The sequence below is a fragment of the Acyrthosiphon pisum genome, chromosome A1, assembly GCF_005508785.2.
Source record: "Acyrthosiphon pisum isolate AL4f chromosome A1, pea_aphid_22Mar2018_4r6ur, whole genome shotgun sequence".
Lineage (NCBI taxonomy): Eukaryota > Metazoa > Arthropoda > Insecta > Hemiptera > Aphididae > Acyrthosiphon > Acyrthosiphon pisum.
The window spans coordinates 149,447,107-149,459,343 of NC_042494.1; the positions used below are offsets into that span (position 1 = coordinate 149,447,107).

The following is a 12,237-nucleotide window of genomic DNA, read 5'->3' on the forward strand; positions in this document are numbered from 1 at the left end:
TAGTCAATTTTTATTTTAGAGGTATGGTAAAAAGGACCAAATCGACTTAAAAAATTCGGTCTATCCGAATTTGGTATTCAAAACACCTGTTGCCATTTAAAAAAATGCAAGTTGTATTGCGCATGCGCAAACGGAAAGATCTAAAAATGTAAAAATCATCAAGAAATGTGTATTTATGTATTCCCTATCCCCTCCCGAAAACCGCATATTAATCCGATGTCACTGGACAGAATTATTTAGTGTTACCTTTAAAAGGAATCACACTGTATATATATTTGTATGATGTCAAGTTTTTTTTATGTCAGCGACTTCACTTTTTATAATATTTAGGTACTCGCGGTCGTGAATCGTGATACTTGTTGGTTGCGGATTTATCTGGCGAAGAAGCGTTTCGGAGAAAACTGTTTTTGCTTAAATTAACTATATATTTATATTATATAATTATATATGCTTATTACATATATATAATACGATAAAACAATGCACCGGGCTTACACCGCTCGGCCGAGCGAATAAAACGTATAAAAAGTATAAGTACCTACTAATAGGCGGGAAAGAAAAATCGAAACGACGTTGTGTACGCGCGAGAAAAAGTAATTAAATTACTCGGAGATACGATCTGCCGATGACCCTTGTTAATAAATTATTACCCACCTACTTTGTATAATTGCATACACATATTATTATGTACATTCTAAGACGGAGAGTACACACCACACATCGCTGACATGCCTCCAATCATAACCTGAATTTCGACAACGCAACGCCGCGCATCAGGTTCGCGTCATAAAACAACGCATAATAATAATATTATTATTATGTCCAGCTTTATACCCGTTCCCGTACTTAGGTATACGTTTTACATTAAAACGCGTACCTATAATATTACAATATATTATTATTATATCAGTATTATATATATACGTTATATTCGTCCGTAGCGAAATGCGTGAGATTATTAAACACAATTGATTGCGCGCTCTGCCCCGGAATTATTACATCGCGCGCGCGAGAAACACAACCACATACGAGTTGTAGGTACCTATCTATATTATATGGTTGATGTAATAAAAGAGAAAAAAATATTTTACAACCCAACCAACTGGTTTGTCGTGCAGGATGGATTACGGCCACAAAAAAAAAAATAATAATAATAATAATACACTGACAGGTATGGGTACGCCAGTTCAGGCGAAATCCCATTGGTCTCAAGAAAGCGGTTATTATATATTGTGTTTGGTATATTTTTGGTAAAAGAAACTTGGAGTGGCCAACGGCGTGAAGACGGCGATGAGCGACCTCAACAGAAATAATTCCTCCGATTCGATCAAACGATAGTTATTTCAATTTGTTTTTTGTGTCCGGATCGTCTTAAATCCGTGTACAACGTGCCACGACGAGATTGCGATCCTATAGACAAATACCCATATAGGGCACGCAGCTGATATAGGTTTAAAAAATATTATTTAGTAAACATATAGGTACGTATTTACTGTTTATTTATCGAACATTTTAAAAATCACTTTTAAATGATTGTTCGTCGTTAAAAAAAATCACTAAAATATATGCATAATAATACATTACATATTGTGTATATACTGTGTACAAGAGCTAGCCAGCCAGCCAGTCTGGCGACGAGATGCCATTGACCACTAAGCACTAGCACGATGTGTCGCCAATACCTCGAGGGTATGGAGCGGCGAGTCACGTGTCCGAGAAATATCAAACGATTTTTGATATACACCATCGAAAGTGTATAATAATGTATGTATATCTTCAAAACGAAATTTTGAGATATTTCATAGTCATGAAATGCATATATTATATACCTATAGTTACATTTGGTTAAGTAATTGGGAAGTAAGAGAAGAGACACGTTCCTTCTTCTGTCTCTGTATATTACACTCATATTAATATATACACTAAGAAAAAATTACCCATCAAACTATGCTTAACCCTTCTAGACCGAAAAGTGTCGATAATCAGCGACTCTCTCCGCGAGATATTATATACATGTCAAAACAACCAACAATTATATGCATATTATACGAAAAAATTTTACAGATCGTATATTACAGTTAAAAATTAAACTAACCACTCTAGACTTATTTAATCCCCAGTAATATATATAACATGAATACACACTTCAGTTATTGGTCTTCGCAATTAGGTTATAATATATAGGTAATAATAGGGGACTCGTGTTGGGACGACGGCGGCGATCTGTTGTAACTTAATATAATATAATATAAAGTATAATAATAGTAAAAGGAGCGATCGGCGGGTAAACTCTCAATCAATGAACTGTAATAATTATAAGGTAGTAGGTTACTGTGTTTAAGTACAGGGTCGTTCAGATTTACATCATGTACAATTTTAACGATCAGCATGTATCTAAGTTACATATAATGTTAAACGATTGGCGAATATGAGATGCCAATCGCGTGTATATATCTACGAATTAGTCGATTTTAAGGAACGGTAAACCTAGACTATTATAAAAAAATAATATTGACAAATTAATTATGATTCCAATATTTTTAAATAACACGTTCCACGTTTATATAATATCGTATATAAACTAATATGGAGTATTATTACCGTATTAGAGCCATAATAATTATTATGTATTATATTTTCATTAATTTTTTACGTGTTTTGGTTTATATATACTTAAGATTATATTTTACTATACTCACTTTTACTAGAGAAAAAAAAAAAACTAAAATATTTGTTTTTGTATTTCTCATAAATCCGATAAGTATACAGCTTATCCATTGGGTATGGTGTTTTAAAAGCTGAATGATTAATAATTTTTGTCTAGTTTGAAATAGTCTGGGTGATTTTTTAGACTTAGTGCTGGTTAATATTATGTTTCGGTTAAAGTTTATTAGGTAAGTATAAAGTAGGTATAGGTAATATATATACATACCTTTTCGCAGGCGAACAATACTGGAGCGGTGGCCAAGCCCAGTTTCAGATCGGCTGCCGTCGGTTTGCCCATGGCATCTTTGCTGGACACGAAGTCTAACAGGTCATCGACCAGCTGGAACGCCAGGCCTATATTACGGCCGTACTCGAACGATACGTCAACCAATTGGTCGTCGGCGCCAGCTAACATCGCTTCCTGCGGGGTAAACAGCGACAAAATGAATAATAATAACAGTGAAAACTATAGAAGAGAACCTTTTTTCTTCTTAGAAGGTATATATTTTATATTATCTGCGCGAGTGGTTTTTATTTAACCCAGTCATAACCAAAATCATGGAGCGGACAAGGCTTTTTTTTATACAAGCAGTGGTTTTATCTGAACAGTACGCATACAGTTGAACACGACCCCGGCCGGTGTGTATATACTGTATATATAGATGTAGGTTATACAGTCGTTAAGTGTATTAAGTACGTTTATATATATATATATATATATTATGGCACAGGTGTCTAAACAATTTTATATTATGCTCGAATACACCGTGCAAAACGTGAAAATCGCTTCTCCGAGTCTCCCCGCAATAGCGCCTCGTGTTCTGAATAGAACAGTATTATAATAAGTACGCGTTCCGTTATTAGCATAAAACAAAAAAAATAATTTAAAAAGAAAGAAAAAAAGTCCCACAGAGATTTTGTAATGCAACGTTTTCATTCTTTATATAGGTATACGTTTATAAGTAATAGTATCGCCATTCACCGGTATACCTATACATACACATTGCACATTATAAAAATATATAACAATTATATACATATCAGTGGCATATTTAGGGGGATAGAGGCCCTCTCCAATGGCCTAGCATTTAGGTTAATAAATTGGGCCGTTTTTAAATATTTGTGTCGTAAAACTTGGAAAAAGACAATGCCCCCCCCCCCCAAAAAAAAAAAAAAATTCTAGATCCGCCACTGATACGTATATAATATAATATAATGTATTGTATACATTATGTGTACTTGCGCGAGACGTTTCATCAACCAAAGCATTCAAATCAACCATTATACCTGGTAATAATTATTATTGTGCCGTAAAAAATAATAATATATAGGTAATATATATATATATATATATTACATTTAGTATTATAATTGGTCATCGGTAGGTATACCTACATAATAAGTTGTAAAGTTATTAATTAGGTATCCCATTGCGGGATCACACTCGGAGAATTTTCCAGTTATAACACAATATGGTAATAAATTTAGGTACGTCCTGAGAATTTATATAATATAAGATATAAGATATTTATATATATTTAATTAATCCACGTGGTAATTGTATACGCATATTATATACCAATAACACAAAGCGGCAGTTAAAGGTAGGGTGTACTCATCGCCGTAGTCACTGCGGTATGTACGCGCAAAGTAAATTTCGCTTTCTTTCGTAATGTATATACTGAACGACGACGTATATTTAATAATTAATAACTAACGATCATTGATAAAATCATACATTTATTATACACACAGCATTACATACCTACGCACTGCGTTCATCATTCGGTTCTGCAGGTATAATATTTTTAAATCACCTACGTAACACCGCGTTTGTATATAATATCATGTAGGTATATATTACTACGAGTGCATAATATTGTATATTTTAAATAAATATCGTAGAACAAGTATTTTTTTCACTTTTGCAGCGTCCGATGCATATTATAGTTTTACCGGACATTGTCATGCCGAGTAACGCGACTCGACAAAAACAAATTATTTCAGCCCAGTTTTACCGTCTGCGTGCTCTATATATTCCCTCAACGGGTCCTTGAGATTCAGCCAGGCGTTTAAAAGAAATGAAATTTGAGACGTTCGTTCAACGCAAGAGAGTATATAGCGAAAATGAATACGTAATGTAATTGTTTTACGTAGCGCTTATAAACACAGACGGATATGTATAAACGCCGATGCGAATGGGAAATAAATGGTGTGCAAAATACATGATACGCTTCTGAGGATTTATTCAACGTCCATCCCGAATTCGGACGACACCGTGGCAATTAATTTTAGAAATAAGGCCACTAGTCCGACTGGAACATTGTATACAGATAACATAATAATTATTGTTTAGGAGCTGCTGCTGTTAATTTACGAACAATATAATATCAGGATAATACGCTAAACCGGCTTTTGGTATAAAGAACGAACACTAGATGATTGGTTCTTAATAATAATAATAATAATATAGTCGTAAATTATAAATATATACGGTGATATTTCATAAATTTAGTACTAGATTATAGCATATTATTAAATACTTTGAAACTAATCGACTGTTATGGGTCTAGTAAAATATTTATTTTTTTTGTTTTTTTTTTTTTTAATTTCACATTATAGTATCTATATATATAATATTAGATATGTGTAGTATGCTTCGACCAATGCGCGAATATGAATACAAATAAATATCCAATTACGAATGAATAGTTAACTGATACTGTAATTTAAAATATTATAGGGGATGGGGTATTAATTATAGATTAAAAAATGTACATTAAAATACATTAAATGGGTCATTGTATATAAATAAAATTAACAGTTCAATTATAATTTATAACAAATATTCCAGACTATAAAAAATGCAGCTTGATTAAAAAAAAGTAAAAACCCTTTTTGTTTGGCCCTTATTCTATAATATTATAGAAGTTATTTGTAGTTATTTGTAATTATACAATTTTTTACTTACAGCTTTGACTGAATTGGCTATGAGGCTGGCTGTTTTTCTGTAAGTTTTCGTTAAATAGTGAGCAAATCTTTCGTTCTCAGTCTCCTTAGAGCCGAGCTGCATGAACTCTCCTTGAACCAAGTCAGTGATGATCTGTAAAGTTTTCAATTTGTGCCGTTTTTCGATACTGTATAGGATATTTTTTAAGTTTGGTTTAATATTAACATTAACAAGATTACACGTACTTGGCTAAGCGTGATTGTGACGTCATTGTGGTTAAGCCTGGCGATCATCATAGACGTTACTGCCAATATATAATCACCAGCCATGGCTACCTGAAAAATTAAAGTACAAAACAGTTACAACATTTGTTAAAAAATGTATAATTATTATCATTAACATGATCATAAAAATGGCTATATTATTATAATTCATAGTAATCATTAATATGTACCTACAAAAAAAACCTAAAGCCACACAATTACATTTTTAAGAAATCAATCGAATACATTATACAATTCATAATTATATTATATCTTTTAACACAGTCACCAGAATTTTTATTACAGACTATACAATGGCGATTTATGGTTTTTGGAGGATTTATAATAATCTCATTTTAAATGTCATTAATATGAGCTGATTAACGTATAGTTCGAATCGTATAATTATTATCCAACAATCTCGAGTTGAACAACACGTCAACTCACGTATTGTGTTAAACAGCATTTAGTTATTCTGAATATAGAGATGAAAATCATAATTTTGTAATAAAAATAATAATTTTTATTTGATAATATTTTTAAAAAAAATACTACGTTTGGTATAAATCACTCGAGATAATTAAAACGTGTAAAATATTTTTGAAAATATGTGATGAAGCGTATATAATTCGTTGTATGATTAAAATATTATTAATTGTTTTTACTTTTATATTTACATAAAATACGATTTTAATTAATCTCCATTAAATATTTTTATGTTAAATAAAATATTTCATGGGATAAGAGTTGTATGTTAATAAAATTTTAATGTTCTATGTTTTTATTTTGTTTTTTATGTTATGTTTTTATTATTTCTATATTGTATAGTTTAAAATTAAGAAGACAGCAGATCGATTATTAACGTCCGATGGGTTTTAGATATAATGTGCATCAATAGACAAAACGCCGAAACATACTTTCACTATAATAATTATAGTATTTATGGCTATTATACCTAGATTAGATGAATCAGACGTATACTTTACTTCTTTCAAAGAGACTGAAAAAATAAAATAAATACGTGTAATTTTCCATTGGTTGATCTACGTCGTGGAGGCAGTAGGAGTTGCCTAACTTGAGCGCCCGGTTACGCCTCCGAAGTGACCGTGTACTTATGACCCTTGGTTGAAAATAATGACACAATATAATGGCCAGACAGAAACATATTATATATATATATATTATACGACTGATGAAATTATTTGAGTATACCTTATGTAAATATCTACAATATAGCCTAAAAGAAAAAATTCAAATATTTGAAATGTTATTCACGAAACGCTTAGATATATTGATGTGAAAGTATAAGACAAGAATAAAAAAACTTAAACTAAATTTTTATTTATTTCAGTATTTTTGAAAAAAGTTTATAATACAAGAATGCGTTATAAAAAACCATTACGAAATTCTCCCTCAAAATATTATGTTGTAAGGTCAATGTAGATTCCTCTAAGAACCGGAATTATGTTTGAAGAGAAAATAAATAAATATTCATTAAAGAAATTACCATATGTGCATTATGTCACAATAATTAATATCCTAATTATATACTTTTAGGTATGAAAATTAACGATTAATATTTTATGTGATCGATTAGTATTATCTAATATAGCTATAATGACACTAGTCTAGTAGGTACACAAATTCAAATACAATTAAGATAAATAAAATATTAGTATAAAATGTCTAATGAAAATTTCTTTAAATTAAATATACATTATGGTGGAATTTTTTTTCGTAATTCCAAAACACACACATTAGGAAATTGAATGTTATTTTCTACTCAATACGTAGAAAATGTACAAGTGTCATAATAATAACATTGGTTTACGCCACCAAACTGTACATGTTAAGTACAATTAATTAAATATAATACAAACAAACTTTCTCATGTAGTTTCTCCCTAAAAATGTAGTGTTACTATTTAGTTGAGTAATAAATTATAATATTTTATTGTTTAAAGTGTGTATTTCACATGTACATTATTAATACATATACTTATTTATATGAAGTGGTTAATTATATATCAACATTGTATATTATATTGTAAGTACCTATGCAACAAGAATTTTTCTAGACATTTGATTTTAATATTTATATAGTTTTAAGGAATTAGTTATGTAAATAACAACGACAAACTAATATAAATAACATATTTGCTTAAAATAAGAATAATGCTGCAATACATATAAGTACAAGCAGCTTATGTAATTTATGATTAGTAAACACTAATAGTATACTTAGTAAACAATGGAGTGGTTAAGAAACTATCCAGAAAATTGATTTCATAATAATAGATAAGAATAAAATAACAATAAGTAATTAAAGGACCTCAATAATTCAAAACTTTGAACTCATCATTTAAAAACTTTAATACTACACATTTAAATGCTAGGTTTTTAAGTGAAACATTAAATTTTGTAGTATTTTTAATTTAGAGATAAATGTTTTGCTATTGCTATAGTACCTACTATATTTGTTGTAGTGTAATATATTACACTACAACAAATATAAATATATACAATACATATATATATATAAAATATTTCATAATAATTTAGGTACCTATAAAATTTGTATAAAACTATTCAGTCAAATTAATTAAACTTCACGGTTTGGTATTACTACTTGAGAGTATATATAAAATTTGTTACACATGCGAACTATCAACTGAAAACTAATCAACTGAAAAATTGAATAGGTAGGTGTAAGAGAAATGACATTTTAGCTTTTGGAAAATTATTTTGACTAAATTTGAAGGCGGAATACTCTAATTCCGAGTTTTGACAATACCGTAGAGTGCAGACTTAAGTTTTATAACTGCGCGCTTACTAACACTAATTATAATAATATAACGCATACACTATTAATGGAAATAAGATAAAGTTCATATGGCAATAAATTTCAGCATTTATAGACTACTGATTTCTATGTTTTTTATTTTTTTGCTTTTTATTGAATAATATACATGTACGACGGTATTCATCCTCCCCTTAACAAAAGAAACCCCTTGAGCAGTAATTTACTACATAATAAATATGTCACGCAGTCATACGAACAATTTGTAGATATTTTGTCAAAGACTCCGGGGTATGTTTTGTTCTCACGGTGAACATCCGGAATGATCTTAAATAATTATACATGACGTTCTGTATGTCTGTATGGAACGCATGAGTTTCCGACGAGTGTATATAGTATACGTATTTACTCATTAATAATTGATTCACCCGTCAAAGCTTTGAAATATCTGACATAGATTTGTACTCATGTACGGAGCCGAAAAACCTTGGATATCCAAAGCCGATATACATAATATAATAATGTTCGTTTACTTTCGCCCATCGGACATTAGGTATCGTCGTATATAATTTCGCAAACTCGTGATATAGCTATATTGGACGGGAGAACAAATCAAAATGGAAAGAGACGCACAATTGTATTACGTAATCTACTAAAAAAAATAAATACGTTTGTATACCTTATGTATAATATATATACACACATTAATCCGAATAATTTATGAGTAAAGCGTCGTTGCTTAGTCATGCTAAGCTGTATGCCAAGGTCGGGTGGTTTTTCGAAAAGAAAGAAACGTTAAATGCCCGCCCGGGGCCCGAGGGGAGGTGCGCTTAAGGAGAAAATATATATACACTCATCGCACGCACATATTATACAGCAGTGTGTGGTTGCATAATTCGGTCGGATGTGAAAAGAAACAGCATTCCAGCAGATAACATGTATAAGGAGACGATAGTAAAGGTGTGTCTTGTAGGCAACAGGATAGTATACCCGACGGATGCGATGACCAACCAATCGATAGAAGCGCAGCCTTGTGTCCGGTCAAGGACAGACACTGGTCGGTTATACACGTGGACATTCGAACGTTCACCTGACGACGTTCGGCAGACCCGATAAGAGGGTTGTGTAGATACTTGGCAGTTTATGTGTACATAAATAATATCATTGAATAAAAATATTTATAATCAATGATAATATGAAAAAATACATGTTGGTATATTAAAAATCAGATAGAAAAAGCTTGGTTAATAACCTAAAAGCCTAATAAATAGTAAATTAAATTACTTCAAAAACATAAAAAATTATTACATGGTATATAAACAATTGTTGTTCATATGTGATTGATGTTGGTTTCAATGTTTAGTAGATAATTTAACAGGAATTGCAAAGATTGTAATTTTAAAAACCAAATATTTAATAACTTAAAAAAATAATTTATTGGTTCGAAGTTAATCATTCTGCTGAAACAGTCCAAGAAATACGCAGCATAAGTATAATAAATAATTCATTGATGACATTTATAGACTTTTTATTGACTGCTGCATGAGTGCTGACATTAGTTTTAAATTTAATTAATTTCCTTTCTAAGCAGTGTATTCATTTTTACCGAAATTTATAAGTAAATAATTATATTTTGACAGATACGGCAATGAGCAGAGTTCAGTTCCGAAAAAACTTAAATCAATTTAATATTACACACAATTGTTTACAGAGCACTTTAAAGATATATGTATAGAATTATTACAAAAAAGTATTCAATAACTATTATAAGTAATAATTTTTTTAGTTACCTAAGTGTTGACTATAGTAGCTATAACATATTGTACCATATATGGAATATGCTCAATGGACTGCCATGGGCTATTGTACTATCAATAAATAAAGTAGTCGAATACATATACTCAAACAGTACAAGACAACTATATAACTATATAATATTCAGCAACTCACTTAGTAGCCATAAAAGAATTAAGAACACTACACATTTTTCTGGTGTAATAAATCTCATTCAAGAAAAAACCTATTAGGTAATAGGTAGGGAAAAAGAAACATTTTCTTTTTAAGAGTACCTACTCGGTGCAGTATTATCGGAAACGAAAAATGTGATAAAAGAAGCGTATCGATTTAATCAGATTTGTCAACAGACAAGAGTTTCTTTTTAAATATTAATACATATGATGACAAAAAATTCATATTGTACAAATTATACTTAACGACAGATGGAAAAAACTAGGGCAAAAACTAAATACAAAATTTGATAAAATAAAAATCAGTGTATAAATATGGAAGAACCCAGAGCTAATAAAAATGATAAAAAATACACTACGTACTAGGACAAGTATTTTTTCCAATAGCCTATGACCAAACCAGAACTCCACACATAACATGTAAATCATGTGGAGTCAAATCTACTTTCAGCCGCATTATCACGGAATATCGTAAGCACCAGGAAACTAGAAAACATATATAACATACTTCAAACATTTTTAACGAGGACCGGACTTCCCGTCTAACATTGGTCTTCTTAAAAAAAATCGAGTATTAAAAATGTAATGTAGTCAAATGTATAAAAATTTAAAGCACTATTGTAAAAATAAAAACAGGAAAAAATTCTATTTTATACTGATGGCCTCTTCAGATGCCAGTGTATTTATTTTTTAGATCAATAAAAAAGTATAAATATAATACAACAGGTATACAGGTATAATATATTAATATAACAGGTATACTATATAATATAGTATTTCGTCATCGCCAAATTGCATAACATTTTAAATTGCATTACCCCAAATTATTTTTCTCTTGTCATGACCCAGTCAAAAACAAAACAGGAAAAGCTCAAAGACCACAAAATGATTTATGATGTTATATTATGTAGCAACGTTGACAAACAATACATACTTTACTAATCTAAATGGACATAGTATAATAATAATTGTGAAACAAAAAAATTTCAAAGAAAAATAAAGAATAGAAGACACTAAGGCACTACTAAAAGAGTATTTGGTATATATACAATATACACGTATTATTAATTTAACATCATATTTCAAAATAGCATTCGAGAATTGAGCAGTATTAGTGTATTACCCTGTTACATTAAAATGATTTAAATTATAATCACGCATTTCTTATCAGTTTTATAATTCAATTGTTATTATCCAAATAAATAAATATCAACATTGTTATAGAGCTGGTTAAGGTTCCTAAATAATTATAAATCTATGTTATACTTCATATCAAATTATGACACAAAGTTCTTTTCGAGTGTCGAATGAAATCGATTTGTATTTAATGAATAAAACGGAACCACTGTACCTAAGGTAAGTTGAACGTTTTATTTTGATACACAACTAATGAGTAATAACCTACTTGTTTTTCAATGTGACTAACTTTTTTCATACATAGGTACCTACTTATAAGTTATCAATTATTTATTATATGTAATGACGTTCATAATTCATTCAACATTAGCGAATTTATGCGGGAACAAACAAACCACAAGCATAACGACTCCAA

General features: G+C 30.1%; 1 protein-coding gene across 1 annotated transcript in view; it reads right to left on the reverse strand.

Moving 5' to 3' along the window:
- LOC100167007 (decaprenyl-diphosphate synthase subunit 1) overlaps positions 1–12,237 on the reverse strand; it is a 38,573-nt gene that overhangs the window by 6,062 nt on the left and 20,274 nt on the right. Inside the window, exons 5-7 of the mRNA XM_008185600.3 lie at positions 5,902–5,991; positions 5,678–5,809; positions 2,933–3,127 (exon numbers count right to left, since the gene is read on the reverse strand). Of these exons, the coding sequence (XP_008183822.1) occupies positions 2,933–3,127; positions 5,678–5,809; positions 5,902–5,991 (417 nt within the window). The remainder of the gene's footprint in view (positions 1–2,932; positions 3,128–5,677; positions 5,810–5,901; positions 5,992–12,237) is intronic.